The sequence below is a fragment of the Halyomorpha halys genome, unplaced genomic scaffold, assembly GCF_000696795.3.
Source record: "Halyomorpha halys isolate HHAL.00 unplaced genomic scaffold, Hhal_1.1 Scaffold30.1, whole genome shotgun sequence".
Taxonomy (NCBI): domain Eukaryota; kingdom Metazoa; phylum Arthropoda; class Insecta; order Hemiptera; family Pentatomidae; genus Halyomorpha; species Halyomorpha halys.
Window position 1 is genome coordinate 1817550 of NW_027110126.1, and position 20284 is coordinate 1837833.

General features: G+C 28.3%; 2 protein-coding genes across 2 annotated transcripts in view; one reads left to right on the forward strand and one right to left on the reverse strand.

Annotated features, from left to right (window-relative positions):
• Window positions 1-1199: 1199 nt before the first annotated feature.
• On the reverse strand, window positions 1200-7752 carry LOC106684841 (ras-related protein Rab-18-B). The gene is made up of 5 exons (XM_014427138.3): window positions 7550-7752; window positions 7358-7475; window positions 7065-7256; window positions 4475-4600; window positions 1200-1566 (listed from the first exon to the last, which is right to left on the reverse strand). Exons 1-5 carry the CDS (start codon window positions 7615-7617, stop codon window positions 1456-1458), a joined length of 615 nt encoding a protein of 204 aa, XP_014282624.1. The 5' UTR covers window positions 7618-7752; the 3' UTR covers window positions 1200-1455.
• A 210-nt stretch (window positions 7753-7962) lies between these two features.
• LOC106684835 (ATP-binding cassette sub-family F member 2) overlaps window positions 7963-20284 on the forward strand; it is an 18493-nt gene continuing 6171 nt past the window's right edge. The window contains exons 1-9 of the mRNA XM_014427127.3: window positions 7963-8525; window positions 11693-11899; window positions 12003-12191; window positions 14238-14378; window positions 15253-15379; window positions 15461-15563; window positions 15658-15753; window positions 15873-16052; window positions 18491-18631. Of these exons, the coding sequence (XP_014282613.1) occupies window positions 8345-8525; window positions 11693-11899; window positions 12003-12191; window positions 14238-14378; window positions 15253-15379; window positions 15461-15563; window positions 15658-15753; window positions 15873-16052; window positions 18491-18631 (1365 nt within the window). The 5' untranslated portion in view covers window positions 7963-8344. The remainder of the gene's footprint in view (window positions 8526-11692; window positions 11900-12002; window positions 12192-14237; window positions 14379-15252; window positions 15380-15460; window positions 15564-15657; window positions 15754-15872; window positions 16053-18490; window positions 18632-20284) is intronic.

Consider the following 20284-nt stretch of genomic DNA (forward strand, 5'->3'; position numbering starts at 1 on the left):
CACTGCAGACCTCTAGTGGCTTGATTAAAGGTATTTCCTATCTTTCAAGAGCCCCTTACTCTGGTTAATATTATTGGCTGAATCCCAATTTTCGTCAATATGTTGGCCATCTCAGGCTTAGATTGTAGCAATATTATTTATAGCAATAAAATAAATAATAATAACAACTTTTCAATTTTTATTGAAGCTCCTTCAATATTTTTGTATAAGTGTAAAAAAAAAGGGTATATGGGTTAGTGTTAACAAAAAAAATGCCAATTATAACCGCTACTGGTCTATTCAATCGAAGGGAAGTGGTATCAACTATTTTTTGTTTTTATTATATTCTCCTCATCTATATAAAAGCCATTATACAAAAAAATTATTTTAATGTTTTTTGTGGCCTCAAAGCCCTCAATTATCTTTAAAGCCCCTATAACAATATCAGTTGGGGTTATAAATTTTTCCCTGTAAAATCAGAATATTGAAATGATAAACAGTATTGAATTGATTAACTTAAAATATCGTTATTTAGATGTAATGAAAAAATATTCGAAAAGAGAACATTTACTTAAGAAAACATTTCACAAATAAAATTTCTTTAGTCTTAACATTAAGCATATAAAATTATTACATTTACATTTAGCAATATGATTCCCAATTCTTTAAGATAGTTTTGTTGTATATCCTTTAATCCTTTACTAGTAAGGATCAATTTAATAATATATTACATATTATTATTTTGCCATTATACTTATTAGCAAAGAAACAGCAAACAACTTTTGTATTGTTGATGAATGGATTCCATTCATCTATAAACATGGTCAATCAATAATCTTCCAACTTTTGTATAAGATTTCGCAACCAAATGGGATAGATAGATAGTGAAAGTTGGGTAAGTGGACACATCAATTATTTTTTTAAATATTCTGAGCACATTCTAATTGAAACCCATTTTTTTTTTTTTTTTTTTTTTTTGTATTTTTGGAACTACATAAAAGCTACTAATACATCTTATATAAAATTAAATAGGAATATTCGAAATTTGATAAACATCTTGAGCAAAATGTTCTCAAAAATTCAACTTTTGCTGGATTAACTTCTCAAATTTCATATCTTAAAAGGAACAGTTGGATAAGGGAGGTGGATATTTTATATTTGTACATATACTTTTTAGATCTGAAATTATTTCGACCAGGTTAAAACATTAAAATAGCAAAAAATAACAAAATAATTTTATTTACTGTCCATTAAAGCTTTAACATTTTGAAAATTAGTATTCCCATTGAAATATTTTTTTTATTATTAAAGGAAGTTATATTATTAATGAATAAGTATAACTACACAAAACTAAACTATGTATATATAAAAAGGTATATATAAATAATTATAAAGCAAAAATTAGGAAATATATTTAGCACGTGCAGTAAAAATAAAAAAAGATAAAATGTGGTATGAAATAATAATAAAAAAAATTTATATTGTGCACTGCCACCCTCCACATGATGAAGGTTCAGCAGGACCATCAGAAACTTGGAATGTTTTACCACCATTGGTAGATTCCCATAATCCTGGAGTTTGAATTATCTGTAAATGAAATCAATAAATAATTAATTTAAAATATTTTGTTCAAAAATGTGCTTAGATTCTTAACAGTAGAGCAGTGAAAGGAACAGTATGCAAGAGTTTATCGTTAACATGAAACAGCTAAATTTTAAGTAGCAATTATGGGAAGAAGATAATTAATCTATATAAACCATTCATTATATAGCTAATGATACATGGAATTGAGAAGTGTGATTGCCGTGGATGACCCACATCTTAATAATGGGCTGAAGCAGAGAAACTATTTCCCTAGCAAATACCATTCACAACATTATATAAACTTTTTAATTATCATTGATGAATAAGGATTTTTATGAAAGCACTTGGTATATTTGCATAAAATTCTTCAACAATAAAAATAGGAGTGTAAGGGGGGGGGGGAAAGACATGAAAACTTTACTTAGTAAATAAAATTGAAGAATAAGAGAAAAAAAAAAGTGTAAAACGCAGTGTTTATTGTTCACTATAGGTTCAATATGATGAGAAGATGGTCGGGGATGCAGTCAGTGCAGTGATGCAAAAAATATGTTAGAACCAAACAAAAGTTGATTGTTTATGACATATATAACCCAATGTAAATATAAATCTAAATTAAATAAATTATTTTTGATTGTTGCCTTCTGTTCAACCATTCGCTTTGAACAGCCCTGATGAAGCCCTGCGAAGTCGGGCGAAACGTCGGACATTAAAATAGTTTTAAACTATTTGTTCTTTTTTTGACCGCAACTTGACCATCTTCTTATATTTAAATCTTTACGGTCAACTATATATACATATACATAAATAAATTATTGGTAGAATATAAGATTTAGAACTATTAAGTAAATAACAATTGATTCAAAGGGCAATAATAGCTGGTCCATATAAGCAATGCTAAAAAAACGAGAATATGAAAAATTACTAGTATGAGAAATAAAGATAAACGAAAGGTGAAGACTTTGTTTAAAAATTGAAACGGACTTAAAAGGGGTGAATGGTCAGAAATATTTAATAAAATAAAGAGTTGTAAAACAAAAACAAATAATAGAAAAGTAAAAATAAATAAGATGAAAAATTAAAATATATGGATAAATAATTAAATAAAACTAGAAATCAAATACAAATAAATTAATGAACTTAAAAAAATAATAATATAGGATGAAAGTAATGGTGAGGGGATGGGTAATAAGTTATGGTTATTTTAATAAATTGACTATTTGGGAATAGGCTAAGGACAAGTTTTGTGATAAATGTGAAAAGATTTTAATTGGATATAAATACTTTCAGAAAGGAATTGTTTGTTAAGATTAGGGATGGTGGCTAGAATAGATGTTTTGTCGAACTGATTATTCCCATCAATCATCACCGTTTTTGGTTTTTCCGTTGTAAGAGGAATTTAATTCAGGAATGGAACACAGAATACAGCATGGATACGGTATTGAAGAGGAAACGATCTTTTAAATGTGAGTAGATATAGGAAAATTTAATATGGCATTTGAAGGAATATAAATACTATTGGATGTTATAAGAAAAGAAGGGGAAAATTCAACTAACATCATATAGACAGACCACTTAAATTCTTAACAGATCAACTACTCTACTTAGAGAAACCTTATTTTTTTGTAATTATATTGCTTTCTCTTCTTTTTTTTTTTTTTATAGACTTCTCAAAATTCACAAACCCGATAATTAAATTCAGCAAATAAACACTCCCTCTCTTTACAAATCCTTAGATACAATAACCCGTATGATGTTCACAATTCCTTTCACTATCATGATCAATTATTATTCCTCACTATTCCAGACCATTGTATCATTACCTCTTTCAACAGAAGAGGACAGAACATTGTAGAAAGTTTGTTCACCAAAACCTCTTATATTAGCCAAACTAAAAATGATTTAGATGATAATGATTTCGACAAAACTTCTATTCTAGAGACAATTTTCTAACCATAAAAACAACTCCTTTCCAAAAGCATTTATATTGATCCATTTAGAATCTTTTCCCATTAAACACAAAACTGAAAAACAAAACCTATCTTTAGCCCATTCCCAAATAGTCAATTTATTAAAACAACCATAATTTATCCATCCTCTCATCCCTACTTTTATCCTATATTATCATTATTTTTTATAGGTTTATTAATTTATTTATATTTTTCATATGTTTATCCATATATATAATTTGTTTTGTTTTTTCATTTTTGCTTTATTATTTATTTTTCTGACAACTCCTTACACAATTAAATTAGATGAAAATAAAAAAGTTTAGCAATGACATCATTCCTGAAGTTTTTAATTATCATTATTCTTACAATAAATTTATAATTTCTTTACATGATTTTATAACAAGGTTAGATATGTCCTACTAAAATTAGAATTATTAAAATATTTATTCTTTCTTTTGTGGAGAAGATGGTTGGGAGTGAGGTCAGCAAAAAAAAAAAAAAAGCCCATTAAAATAGTATAATTCTACTATTTGAGTTTTTCTGACCGCACCCGGACCATATTCCTTTCAACAAAAAAAAAATATTTATTGGTACTGACGTTTTGACCTGAATTTTAGCTCTTCATCAGAGAGTAAAGCTAGAGATTCTGGTTGAACTGAGATCTCAAATTCAGGCCAAAAAGTCATCACGAATAAATATTTTTTTGTTTATTTGCTGACTGCACCCCCCCGAACATCTCCACATATTAATCTACAATCAATATCAACACCTCATTATTCTTTCTCTTAATCTGGTAAGATCACCAAATAGAATAATCCATTTCAATTTTAACTTCCTGAAATTCTTTATCAATTAAAATAAATACAAATATAGCGTTATACATAAGTATAACAAGCTACAAAATATTGTATATTTATTCTTACATAGTTTAACAATAACTAATTAACACTAACACACATTACCTTTTGAACAAGTTCTTCAAAGGCACACTGAACACCATCCTTGGTCTTTGCACTTGACTCAATGAAAAGTGTTGCATGACGTCTAGCAAACTTCATTCCTTCTTCCCTGCTTATTTCTCGTCCGCTCTTGAACATAAATTTGTCATATTATCACTTCAGGAAACAAAGTGTTCTTAATTTTTGTTTTTACTAAATAGCTTCAAAAATTAGAAGGTTAGTCTTCATAACTAGAATTTGAACAAAAACACTGGTTTTTTGTTATTGTAATTTTAACTAACATCAGGTTTGTCTCTAATCAGAAAATATAAATATTCTACGAAAATTATTTTTCAATAAATTGAAATAATTCACACATTTGAATGTTACATCACGAGTGTCTCAGGCATTTAAATGAGATTTACAAAGAGAAAACTAAGAGAAATCCAAAGTAGGAAAATTTATGTAAGTGACTGATTTGGTTTAATTGATTATTTTAACAAGTAATGGTCTCATTTATGCAGCTTAAAATTACTTTTTGCAAAGTGTAAACCAACTCTCGATAACTCGAACAAACCTCAGTAACTCGGATTCTTTGATAATACATTAGAAGAGCAAGCTAAATTCATTATAAAATAGTTAACATTGATTAGCTTTGTAAGGGTAATAGGTAGAATGGTATTTAACAAAATGTTGATTATTTGGTTTTTGGAAAAAAAAGTTTAGTTTTGAAAACTATATCTCAGGAACTACAAGAGGTACAGATAACTATTAGTAATATATTTGAAGCTAGTTTAGCTAGTCCTAAAGGAGTTTATATTATCTTCATAAGAGTAGCAGTTTGATTTTTAACACAATGTTGATTCCTCAATATTTGGAAAGAAATGTTGGTTCTTAAAAAACAATATCCCTGAAACTATCAGATGTAATGTGATCTATTAGTGTTCAAATTTACTCGAATTAAAAAAGGTGCTAAGAATGGTCTTGTTAGGGATTTGAAGATATTTTGAACTGAATGAAAAATGAGAAAAAAAGAACTTCCAGTGGAGTGCACCAGCAATAGTTCAATACTGGCTTTTCAAGGTCCTATACTCTACCTGTCATATTATGTAGGTAAAAATTGAATCATTTTTAACAGGATGTAACTTGAAAAAAAATTTTATACAATAATTAACTTTTTCGAAAATTTAACCATTTTTTAAAGTAACTGCTTTCAAATCGCAGACCAGGCTCTTTCCATTGAGAATAATATAAATTTTCATCATCCACATTTAAACCTGCTCCTAAAATGATTACCCTTTTTTTGATCCTGGATCCAGCAACATGTATTAAAAAAAATTACACATTAGATTGCAAATACAGAACAATTAATATATCTACAATTTTAAATCCATTATATTTTAGAGTTTCTCTACATGACTGTATCATACCATAATAATCTTTCAAATTTACTTGTATTTTATGTACAGTTGTAAATATCAATAAATAAAAAATCCAATTAAAATCCATCATATTAATCAGTACAATTACTGGATAAAAATAGATTCATATTTTGTCTCCATCTCATTTTTTCTTCATTTAAGTATTCGAAACTCAATAAACCTAATACCTCATAACTTGAAATGTTTAAAACCTAACATCTATAAATCAAACTATTTCATTGAAGTTATGACATTAAGCAGCCTAAATTCAATGATAAATGCAAATTATTGCATCTAAGGCATTATAACATCATAAAAAGGAGTATTTTTCAGATCGATTCAGAAATTTTATATAATTGTATTCTGAAAAAAAAGTTGGAATTAAGATTTTAAATGATAAAAAATTAGGATTTTTAACTTATCAGGACAATTTTGACAATATCACACAATCAACAGATGAAACATTGGATTATAAAAAATTAACAGCTTTTCAATTTTATTTACCATAAATCTCTTCTTTATTGTCTTAAATGATACAATGGAAAGTCAACTGTAAAAATAAATTGAACAAATAATAATTTTGTTTATCAATGGTTGCCGAGATTTGACTGTATAATTTTATTAATTCATGATATTCACTGTATTAATAAAGTAATAAATATTGTACAACAACAGTTCGTGAAATAACGATAGTAAAATATTGCTCTAACAATAAAAATAGTGGTAGGAACTACATGAGAACAAACTAAGATTCAAAGGGCAAAAAAATTAATTCATATAAGGATCATGAGAATCATAACTTCCTAAAAGAGGCAAGGAAATAAAACCCAAAACCTATACTATACTAAGAATAATACTATATCAATGATGAATCCTGAATTAGTTTACACCTAGTTCAAGATAAATCTACAGTGAATGCTCCAATATACCTAATTCAAAACAGTCCTAGCTCAGATCTAGAGACTATTTTGACAATCAGTAACAGTTCTGTGCAGGTTGGAACAAATGTCTGACAGTTAAATTATTGGTACTGAAAGTGTTGGAACATGACAGCAGAACTGTGCATACTTCTGACAGTTATAAGTAATCATCGAGATAGATCTATAAGAGTGGTGTAGCAAAACACGTAATGAAATCCCAGTGAAGAAAAACATGTATCAATAATTCACTTATTGTGGGTCAGAAACTCTTACCTTGTCTATTTTATTCCCAACAACCATCTTAACAATATTTGATTTGGTTGAATATGTATCTAATTCTGAAAGCCATGTTTCCAATTTGGTAAATGTTGCTTGGGATGTAACATCATACACCAAGATAGCACCTTGGGCATCCCGGTAATAACTAGGAGTGAGGGTTCTGAACCTCTCCTGCCCTGCTGTATCCTATTAAGAATAACAAAAACTATTTTTAAAATGAATATAACATTCAATATAAGTGATAAAGAATTAAAAGTTTTAAAAATTTAATAATATGGCTAACTTACCCATATTGCTAATCTAACTGTATTTCCATCAATGGAAAGTTTCTTTGTCTTGAAATCTACTCCAATTGTTAAAGATTGATCTGGATTGAAACTATCTTCAGTAAATCGAAGAAGAAGACTATAATCAATTAACTTTATTAGTGTATTCACTTTGTTACAACATTAATAAATATTTAAACAAAACAATTATACCTTGATTTTCCAACACCACTTTCACCGATTATTAAAATTTTTAAAGTAGTTAAAACATCTTCTTCCATAATTTATTTATAGTTAAAATGATATTACTAAAACCGCAGCTACTAGATTATATTAACAAAAAATATTACACTTTTAAACTTATAACACTTAAAAGTGCAACGCAATGTCAACTATCAGCTGGTCCATGATCAAAGATCAAGGGCAACCTGTACAAGCTACAAGGTTTCCTAATGCGTGTTAAATTTATCTAAACATTTAGCCAGCGCTAAAAGTAGTGTAAAATACATAATGAAATAAATATGAATTTTTGGAAAAGCTAACCTAACAGAAATTCATTTAAAATTAAATATGAAGTTTTCAATTCCCTGTCTACACTGATAACATGATACTTAACCTGTTGTTTTAGAAACTTCGTCAGGGATTCGCTTCTTTTCATAATTGAGGTTTCTTCCGTTCATTGGTGTTTCTTGATGGACACGTGAAAATTATTTATTTAATTGAATTTTTAATCAGTACGCGACAATTTAATTTTCAATAAACTAAATGCTGCTTACAAGCTCGTGTGAAACTTTTCCATATTTCTCATAAAATATTATACTTATGACTTTGTAATTTGATATTTTGTCCGAATCCTTGTACCATTTTGTTGATTGATATGTAAATTTGTTATAAAGTACATTTTAATCATCTTGTTAGTTCTTCATTGGCGATTCCAGAAAATATACATATTTATAGTGTAACTGTTAATTTATTTTTCTTTTGTGTTTTTAAATTACAAACTTCAAAATGCCATCAGATGCAAAAAAGAAACAACAACAAAAGAAAAAGGAAGCTGCAAAAGCTAGACAAGTCAGTAATAAGAAACCTGCCCAAAAAACTGAGAATGGAGAGGCTAAAGATTCACTAACTAGCAACATAACTGGAGAAAATTCAACAGAAAATGGTTCCTTAGAAATTAGTGCAGAAGGTTAGTTGGTAGAATAGACCATTGTATAGTTTCATAATAAAATATTTATAGTATCATAACGAGTTACTTTTAGTGTTTATGCATGAAATTATCTGCATGGTTTGTCCCATGAGTCAATCTGTTTATCATCCTAGTTGTTTCAAATTTAATTGCTGTTTTTTGTGAAATTCTCATACAAGGTGTTTAACTAGAGATCAGAGAAATTCTAGGAAAAGCTGTGAAATTTGTGAATGTTCCACTTTCTGAATTGTATTATGTCATTGAGTATTTTTTTAATAGTCCACTTTACTGTTGGTGAATTAAGCAACATTTTTTCTGAGGTTTTCCTACTGTTTATAAATATTTTATTCTGTTTAGATTCCTGATCAGTTATCTAGATTTAATTAAAGACATGTATTTTACTTGAGTTATGTGGGAATTTAATTTTTTTGTTTAGGTTTATAAAGATATGTTTAAATGGCAATTTTCAGTTTTTGAATATTCTATAAAGTCTTATTTTCTGAAAAATTTCAGAATTTTACTTAACTGTTTGTCATGACCATATATTTGTTAAGCTGACGTAACCATGGCTTATCAATTAGGCATAATAGATTATTGTATTATTAATATTTATATTTATGACCTGTATTAGTATAATTCTGTAAATTACTGAAATAGTATAACTGGCATTATGAACCGTTAGTGAGTTTGGATCTTGTATGGAGGACATTTTTATGTTGTGAATATTTAGCCAAACAAATTTTTATTGTCTGAACAATGCTATTATCCTTTTAGACACTTTGTCTTAGAATAAAATTTGTTTTATTCATCTATTAACAAAATATAGATGCATTATGCAAACAAAATGCAAATTGAGGTTTACTTTTTACTGTGTTAATAATGATAAAAAGGTATGTACAGAATATGAATCTTAAGTGTAAACATTAATATTTAAATTCAAAATCTCTTTTAACATATATTTTAATCGTGATTGTAGTATGGACTGTTAAAGAATTTATATAAAGATATTTAAGTAGTTAATAAATTTAACAAAAGAAATCATTATGAATTAAAAACACTCAAGTGGTTTCCTAAATTTTCTTTCTATAAGTTTGTTTGTTTAAATTTATTAAAAGCTTAATTAATTTAAGTAAGTTTGTTTAAAAAATTCAAATTAATTTTTCCTCATCCCAAACTCATTTTCATTGTGAATTATAGATTAAAACTACTGTTGAATGTTAAGTATAATTTGAAGTCTTTGACATCTCATTTTTATAACTTTTAAATGTTAAGTAACATATTGTTTTTTCACTAGTTTTGTTATTTTTTTATTTAACTCTATGCATGCTTAAATTAAGTGGTGTGATGTTTTGTATACACTGTATCTATCGAATAAGTATTTGAGATCATTCAAATTTAATTTTATTTTTTATTAATTCTTCATATTGCAGTTTTGATCAGTTTAGTAATTTATTTTCCACTAACCCTGAATGTCTTAATCCATTTTAAATTAGTTTGTTTTCTGTTAGTTTACAGTACTGGTATTTTGTCTGTCTGAATTCAATTTATTCTTATTTAATGTTTTGTTATTTTTATTTATGTGAGTAAGTTTTAGTATGTTATAAGGGGTCACAAGTATGTATTTCACAGTTTTGTCTTTTGGGTGTAGTTTTAAGAATGAGTAACTTATTAAAGTGTTTTAATACAGTAGAAGTTTGATAGTCTGGCATATTTGGTAATCTGACTAACTTCTAGTGTGAATTTATATTATTTATTTTTACCAGCCTATTGGTGAGGCGAAGTGCTATTAACAATTGGGAGTTACCTATCTCTTCCTCAGAAAAAAATAAGATTAAAAAAAAGTATAAGCACTGATTCGAATTTCTTAATTATATGTGGAGGACCTGGGAAATAAACATGTATAATACAAAGTATTAATATATATATACTCCATGGAGTTGATTAATCGTGTAAATCCCCAAAACAATTAAAGAATAAAGAAAAGTAAATTAATAAAAGAAAATAATCTTCGGTGAGTGATGGTCGATGTCATACTAACTAGCTGTACCCCAAAGTCTAGGAGACTGAACTATGGCAGTGAGCTGTTGAGAATGTACCAAAAACCAGCGTAGATCCAGTACCTCTTGAAACTCGCTATAGACTAGCTTAACAATGCTTATCAGCCTGTCTTGAAGTCTTAAAACTGTTGCAGTAGGTATTGTTGTAGGTTCGTATAAACACACAGGCATACTTGTGACACATACAATGAACCATATTACACATATTTTATGTCTACAAATAAGCAAAGATAAATTTATACATCAAAATTTAAAATAAATTTTAAGAAATATAAATTAAGTTTTAGCATCTTAAAAAAGTCAATAGGAAAGGAAATTTAAATTAAACTTTGGGCCGTAACAACCATTGTAGATGAATCATGAGGGTAGATGTTGTTTTCAGTCACATTGTTTTTCTATTACCGTTTAGCAACAGCTATAATGGTTTTTATCTTTCCTTAATAAAGAAATGGGACCCTCAGTATTCTAAAATATGTGTTAATCAGAGAACTTGTTCAGTCCCCTATTTATTGGATTATCAAGATTAGAATATATTTAAAATTATTAATCTTTATATTTGTTTGATTATTATATTTCTGTTTCTTATACTAAATGATTAATTGCATTATGTTTGGTTTGAATAAATACAGTAAATTATAAACATCAACAAAGGGCCGCTTAAAAATTCTTGTATATTTACTGTATAATGCTTGTAAAAAGAATTTTTTTTTTCTGGAATCTTGATCCATATGATCTAAGTACTTCCATGACCAACCAAATAAGGTATGGCAAGAAGTTAACAGACAATCTATTTATATATTTTTAGGATCAGTTGTAGTTCTCAAATGAAACCTTAAAATGTCTAGTTTAAAGAAGAAGAAACAATGTAGTCTTTTCAAATTTCAATGTGACAGACCTAGTTGATATAAAATAGTGAAAACTGTTGAGTTGTAGATGAAAAGTTAATCAGATGGTTAGAGATCAGTTAAATTTTCATAATTTAAATGTTTTAAATATATAAATACTTTTTCCCCTGAGTTTAGCTATTTAATTGTTAATTGTATTTTGGTAATAATCCTTTTTTAATAAATGAATTATTTGGCTTATTAACCGAGTTCTTCTTTGTTACAGAGGCTCTTTGCCAGAAGTTGGAATTGGATGCACGTTTGAATGCTGAAGCTCGATCCTGCACAGGATCACTGGCTGTGCACCCTCGTTCAAGAGATATTAAATTTGATAATTTTTCAATAACTTTCCATGGCAGTGAATTATTACAGGATACTAGGCTGGAACTCAATTGTGGCCGGCGTTATGGTCTTATTGGGTTAAATGGTTCAGGTAAGAAAAAACTTTTTTTTTTTTTACGATTGTGACCTGTAAAGGTAGATTTGCTTTATTTTTAGTTATCATCACAATTAAGAACTTGTGTGATAATTTTTAGGGAAGTCTACTCTTCTAGCGGTCCTTGGAAATAGAGAGGTGCCTATTCCTGACCATATTGATATATTCCACCTCAGTAGGGAAATGCCTGCTTCTGACAAAACAGCCTTGCAATGTGTAATGGAAGTAGATGAAGAAAGAATTAGATTGGAGGCTTTGGCTGATCAACTTGTTCAATGTGAAGATGATGGTATGTAACCTAAAAGTTGTAAAATAATAATTCATTTACTAACCAAATGTATCTTCTACCCTAAAACATAAATTAGCCAAAGTTAATTAAGATCTTTACTAGATAAATTTATCTATAACTGTTCATTGTGCAGAATCTCTTAAGCAGAGTTGAGCAGGAATCATTACATGAATAATTGAATTATATCTTAAAATACATACCCCAGTTGCACCATAATTACACTAAGATAACCTTTAAATGGTCAAAACATTTTAATAAAAATTACTGTAATTGTGAAAAGTTATTACAATTACTATAATTGTAATTACACTTACTGTAATTATTTTGGTATTACTTATTGACCCTTAGTAATTACAATTACAATTACATGTAATTCAACTCATATGTAAATATATCTCAGGAATCACAGTAAGTACAGTTATATTGTGAAAAAGTTTATGTACAGACTTCATTATAACTTTTCGGATTCCTAAATATTAGGGTATCTTTGTATTTGTTTAGATGTGAAGTACATGAAAGTGCTATAGATTTTTAAATGGTGCCCTGGAGTTGTAATTTATTTTAACTTCTAGGTTCTTAAAATATTATTGTTCGTTAAAATCTTTTCGGATGTGCAGAAAATAGATAGATTTTATGATTGCTTCCATTTCAATTTATTTTAACTTTTTGTATTTCTAACATATTAGGGTCACTAATATATTTTTGGGGGTACTGAAAATGAATTTAATAATATATTTTATGATCACCCACTTGTGTTTCAATTTATTTTAACGTTTTGTATTTTTAACATACTGGTTTTGGAAGTGCTGGTTACAACAAAATCGATTATATGGTCTAGTGTATCATTTTATTTTAATTTGTTAGATTACTACAATATTAAGGTTATATTATATGTTTTTGGAGGTGCTAAGAATGAAATTTAAATAGATTATATGATAATCAGTTTTTATATAAATTTATTTAACTTTCAGAATTTCTATAATAATAGAGTCCCTTTTTATGTTTTTTGGATTTGCATGAAACTAAAATCAATCTTATGATCGTCCCCTTGCGTATCGATTTCTTTCATACAGTGGTCTCTTTTAATGTTTTGGAGATGCTGCTATGAAAATGTATAAAGCAACCCCGAGCTATTAGAAATAAGGAAAGTTAAGATGAATTGATAAGTAACTATGCATTCCTAAAATTGATTTTATTTTCGATTTCAGCATTTTCAAAAACATATAAGGAGACCCCAGTGTGGTGTTAAAAATCAGAAAATCTTAAATTTGACATTATTTTCATGTTTTGGAGCCATTTAAAACAGATTTATTCGTTTTGGTCTTAAGTAATTAGTATTACTTGTATTGTATCTTAATTACTTGGAATTTTAGGAGAAAAGTAACATTTATGAAGTAATTGCAAATACAATTATAATTATTTTCAACAGTAATTGCATCTGCAATTCCAATTTACAGTTACAGTAGTTGCCAAGAAATTGTAAATTGAATTACTTTTTTCCGAGCTCTTGAATCTCATAGTTTCCATTAAACAAAATGAGAAAGTAACTGTAGATCCAAGGAAGACATAACCAAAAGTGTTTTAATTAAGGAGAAATAACTGATATTTTGTTGAACCAAAAAATAAATCATAAATATATATATATACATATATATCGTTGACTGTAAAACTTAAATATAAGAAGATGGTCAGGGTTGTGGTAAAAAAAAAAGAAAAAATAGTTTATAACTATTTAATGTGATGGAGCCCTGCAAAGTGGGGCGAAACATCGGACATTAAATAGTTATTAACTATTTGTTCTTTTTTTACCTCAACCCTGACTATTTTCTTATACAAGAAATAAATCTGATTTGTCGTCCAAATCACCAAGGTTTTTGGTCATTCCTTTAATTGATAGTTTGACTTTCCTTGATTTAAGTTTATTTTTTAAAAATATTTATATTTTATGGGGTGTGATTATAAAGATTAATGTATATTACTTTAGTATCTATGTTTAAAATGATTTTCTAATCTATAAATATTTTTCTTTTTAACCTCTGTTTACAGAGTCTCAGGAACAGTTGATGGATATTTACGAAAGGTTAGATGATCTCTCTGCTGATACTGCTGAGGCCCGAGCTGGGTATCTGCTTTTTGGTTTAGGCTTTACAAAGGAGATGCAAAACAAGAAAACAAAAGATTTTTCAGGTATTTAATTGTTAATAATTAATTATTTTTGTATCGAGAAAATTTAACTTTTATGATATATTTATACTAAGTTTTGCTGATGATTCACTGTCATTAGATTGAGATGCAGAAACTATTAAATATCGAGGTGTCTATCTGTTAGGAAATTCGGGCAAACATCCAATTTTGTACAAATTGTAGCAAAAAATGAATGATGAAATGATTTCTTCAGCAATATAGATTTCACAACAGATATAAGACTAAATCTACTTTTCTGGGTGGATTATGTCACCATGCATAATACATGCGATTTCTAGGATTTGATTATCAAACCTTTACATGGATGTCTAGCATCCAGCAGACCAAGACTCAGATGATCAGATTCCATGGCAAGTGGTATCAAGATAGAGATAGTGAGGTTAAATGACTTTATGACAACAGCTATGGACACAAACCAGGGAAATGGCATACATATTAAGAGGGAAATGAAGCCAAAAAGGGGAGTTGATCATAGCCTCTTAGCTGAGGTTTCATGAGGTTAATGAGAATGTCCACTATGGTAAATCTAATCTGAACCAAAAGGCAGCCGATGATTGGCTCCTACTCCTCTACCACGCCCCTGGGGTTCATCTTAAGGTCTGCTTTTTTCGCTTCACTTTCCCTTACAGCTTGTCCTCCCCATTACACTCCTTCCTCCAAGTCACAAACAGATGGGGATTGGCTTTGGAGGAAGCCAGGACTCACTTGCGGGTTGTAGTACTAAAATAATAATTATAATAATAGTCTGAACAGTTAGGATATAAGTTGTAAAAATCTGCTGAATATTACATAGATTTTGTTTTAAGTTATTATTTATGTTGTTAAAATCATTATTAATTTTTTTTTTCATGGTTAGGTGGATGGAGAATGAGAATTGCATTGGCTCGTGCTTTATATGTAAAACCACATCTATTACTTCTTGATGAGCCTACCAATCATTTAGATTTGGATGCATGTGTTTGGCTTGAGGAAGAACTTAAAACGTAAGAACCATAATTTGTATATTCTTGCTAAATTTTTGCGATAATTTTATCAAAATAATTTGATTATTTGTTGTTTTCCAGGTATAAAAGAATTTTAGTCCTTATATCACATTCTCAAGATTTTCTTAATGGTGTTTGTACAAACATTGTCCATCTTCATAAGAGGAGATTAAAGTATTATACAGTAAGATTGCCCTTAATTATTTTTACTAATGAAGATAATTTCCTATTAATGATATCATAATTGATTGATTGCTACTTTATTTATCTTTTTATAGGGAAATTATGATGCTTTTGTTCGAACACGGCTTGAATTATTAGAAAATCAGATGAAGCAGTATAATTGGGAGCAAGATCAAATAGCTCATATGAAAGTAATTACCATTAACATTTTATTTATTATTTTAAACCATCTAAGTCTTAATTCAACTTCTGTCTGGATTTCTTGACACATTAACAATTTAATTTTGTTTACTTTAAATTTAATTTTCAGAATTATATTGCTAGATTTGGTCATGGAAGTGCAAAACTAGCTCGACAAGCTCAAAGTAAAGAGAAAACTTTAGCAAAAATGGTTGCTGGTGGTCTAACTGAGAAAGTTATTTCTGATAAAACTGTTGTATTCTATTTTCCTTCCTGTGGATCTATTCCTCCTCCTGTCATCATGGTTCAGGTAATTTTTTTTAATTTTATATTCACCTTAAATTGTTATGTGAATTTTATATTAACTAAAAAAATTTGCTAATTTTTATTTATTTTTACCCTTTTTTTGTTTTTGTTTGATTCAGTAGTGAAGTTTTTATACTTTACTATGATCTGTGTTTTGATTTTTAATTGTTCTTACTTGGAAGTAGTAGATCACTTCCTTGCACAACCATTGGTTTTGGAAACAGTACCATGACTCTCATGATATGTAAGTTTTTGTTTTTCTTATATAAGATTAATCTTTGCTCATTAGTTCAATCACATGGCTAATCAACAGTGTAAGAGGTTGATGGCTAATTTATGAAATTAACCAGAACTCATTCATTCATAAGAAAAATAATTATCTGGATTATCTCTATAGGAAGTCTGGTGAGTGAATTCATAAAAAAATTATTTGAGGTTAATGACTTCCAGTTTAATGAAATTTTTATTAAAACATGGTACTACGTTTCGGGACCACTGTCCCATATTCATGTACTTTAAACCTCATAATTTCATATAGGAAATCATGTCACAATTTGTGCATCTTCACTACTCCTTAATGAGTAAGAGTAATGGGTGTGCTAAGGAGTAATGAAGATGCTAAATTGTGACATGATTTCCTATATGAAATTATGAGGTTTAAAGTACATGAATTATGGGACAGTGGTCCCGAAATGTTGTACCATGTTTTAATAAAAATTTCATTAAACTGGAAGTCATTAACCTCAAATAATTTTTTTTATGAAAAATAATTATGTTATTAGAGTACTCCCTCAGAAATTGATTTTGGTGGACTGCATTAATGCATCTTACTTTTACTTACTTATTTATGAAATAATTGTGATCGAGAAAAATTATGAATCCGAGTTTTCAGCATAAATAGACGTTTTAAGGTCCCTTGAGTTCTATTAACCAGGTCTCACAGAATGGTATGTAAACAGTCAGGATTTGAAACAAAAAGTTGTACAAAATTGAAATAAAGTATTTAATGTTGGTATATGCTTGGGATATGGCAGCAATTTATTTTTTTGCTAAAATCGACTTACCAGAGTTTGTGTTTAATTAAAAAATAACATATTTTATATTTATAATGTTGAAAAATGTTCCTTGGTATCAAGAAAACGCCCCATATTTATTTTTTCCTCATATTATATCAAATATTTAATCCATTTATTTGGAATAAATATGACCTATAATTGTTAGAACTTAACAGTATTTTTATACATGTTACAGCTGTGCATTAAATATATTATGTATAAATATAACGGAAGAATTTAGAAGATTACACAACGTTGAATTAAGGGACCTACAGCCAGTAAATATAATTCAAGTTATAGCATTCCGGGGTATAAGATGGGTGTGTAAGGTTGTAGGGCTTAGTAAGGAGGGGATCCCTAAAATGTTAATAAACACTGAACCAAAGGGTAAACGTCCGAGGGGTTGACTAAAGCGTAGATGGGAGGATTGTGTTAAAACTGACTTAGTGGAACTGGGTTTGGAGGGGCATCACTGGAAAGATGTATGCAGAGAGTGATTGGTGGTATCGACATCAAACCTTCGGGTTCGTTAGGTCTTTATTATTATTATTAGATAAATATATTATTTATTGTAATATATGATAGGGAATTCAAAGTGGTTCTGTAATTTTTTTCTTTACAGAAATGATATTAACTTCATATGATGTTGACTATTGATCATATTATCTGATAAATACAAATGTTGTGAATTGGATAATATTTAATCTCAGGTAACAAAAAAAAAAAAGATGATGGTTTGAAGTCATTTCTGTAAAATTAATTATAAGTCACTATTTCAACTTGTCTATCATGGAGGTATTACCTAAACCTTTATTTTTCCCAATTGTGAATTATAAAGTGTCCTGAAATTTAGGAAAACCAGCTTATTTTCTGAAACATCCAGTTTTTTTCTGATAACAGTGTATCTGAAATGAGATCCAATCAGCAGCCTCGTGATAGTTAATTTAGTAAATAAACAGCTGTTCTTCTGAATAATTAGAATTTAGATTGTGTTTATGTTTTATGTATTTGATGAGTAATTCTTCTTCTTACTTTCTTGCTTCTTTTTTTACCTCACTAGTCTTAAGGTCGAATTAATCAGATCTAAGAATCAGAATCAATTATCATGTTGTTTTTTCTTTAATAACCCTTTTGCACTTTTATCAATTCAGTTTATTACTGTTTATTTTTCCCCTAATGTTCAGTGAAAGAGGTAATTTGGTAAGGAATGTTATATAATGTTATGTTTATTTCTAAGCTGTAGGCTTTTATCGGGATCAAGTTACATTATCATCAAAAGTGAAAGAAAAATTCATTTCTTATTATATCTATGTTCATTCTTTGCCGAATGCAATAAACCTCTCCTTAATTTTATTATAACTTTTTACCATTTTCCTTGTTGTTTTAGAATGTTAGCTTCCGCTATAGTGAAAGTACTCCCTGGATATATAAGAACCTTGAATTTGGAATAGATTTGGATACACGATTGGCTTTAGTAGGTCCGAATGGAGCAGGGAAAAGTACACTACTTAAGTTACTTTATGGTGATGTAAGTATGTAAATTTTATTAGCAATTTTTTCTTTTATTTTGTTTATTTTTATTTACTTATTTTTTATGGTTTTACTTTAGTAACTCCCTCTAGAGAGTTGCGGATGGTCACACTTATAAAAACCCAAAACTGGTTGTTGTTGATGCTATTGAAGTCTGTTTTTTATGTATAGTGAAATTCTGGTAATGGATATCCTCAAATCGTATTATGAAAACAAAAATCAACTCAAAAAAGAAAAAAATTCACTTTTATGCATGTATTTTTTTAAATATATTATAATTATTATAATATATTTATTATTATTTAAGTTCTTTAAAATCAAAATTACAATGAAGTATAAATTGTCTACCAAGACAGCCACTTTTTTTCTGAAACGGAGTTAATAGAAACGGCACTTTATATCATCATTTTTACACATTTTGGCCAAAATGGCCCAAACCCTTTTAAATAAACTTGTTATATCAATTTATGATCAACTGGTCTTTAAATCAGCTAATTTTTTTATTCTTGTTGAAAGGATGACTGAGCTTAATAGCCAAATGCTTCGTCTAAAGTAGTTTTAATTTTATTTATTTCAAATAATTAACCATCTCTCATTATTCAAAGTATCAAAAATTTTTTATCATAAACTAAAGGAGAAAATAAATATTTTTCGTATTTCCCTTGTCATAACTTTTGAACTGTTGTCTTAACAACCTGAAAACATCAAAAAGGAAGTAGTGGTTGTTGCGAACGGACTCTAAATTCTAAAGAATTTTCCCTTTCTCTTTACATGCCGGTTCTGCCTTTCCGGTGATTGGATATACTCCAGATCTGAAGGGGTTGATTGACAAGAAAATTATTTATAGAAATTAGATAAAATATTGATGAAAAGTAAAATAACTTATGGAGGGGGAGTAAGCCAAGTGTAATACAATATATTATATATATAATGTAATAATCAAAAATTTATTTAAAATAAAATAAAAAGAATTTTAATAGTCTTAACTAATTTCATATATAAAAGATAGCTTGGGTTCAAATTAAAAGCTTTAATATTAAATAGATAATAGAATTTTATTTAAATTTTATAACTTAAGAGACTTTTTCCTCAGGGCGAGTTTCCAGGCAATCAGACGACACTTTACTACTAATAACACTTAAACTTAATTAATAGCTATTTTACAAATGCAATAAAGTCCAGTTAGAAACAAAACTAACCAATTACATATCTTCCCCTAATGATTGATAATTGTTGATATCTTCTTGTCTAAGATGCTATATCCAAAACTCCAAACAATGGCTTCTAGTCCTCCCTGCTTCTAGCCGACCGGACGTCTTCTCCCCAGGCCAGCAAAATCAAGAGTGCCCGTTTCCTCTCTTCTATCTTCAATGTTTGCTGGTCGATCCAAAAATGATTGATTGTAGTACAATCCCTCTGCTTTATTTGCTATGATTTACGATGTAAATAGTTTATTGATAATTGTTATGTTCTTCTATTTCTTTTTTGATTATTCTTTTTCTATAATTATTGTATAGAAACAACAAAATTTGAAAAATTTCAATCTATTTCAACACAAACAATTCAATGAACACTTTGGAAGGATAGTTAAAAACTATTTGTTCCTTTTTGACCGCTACTCTGACCATCTTCTTATATGTAATATAATATA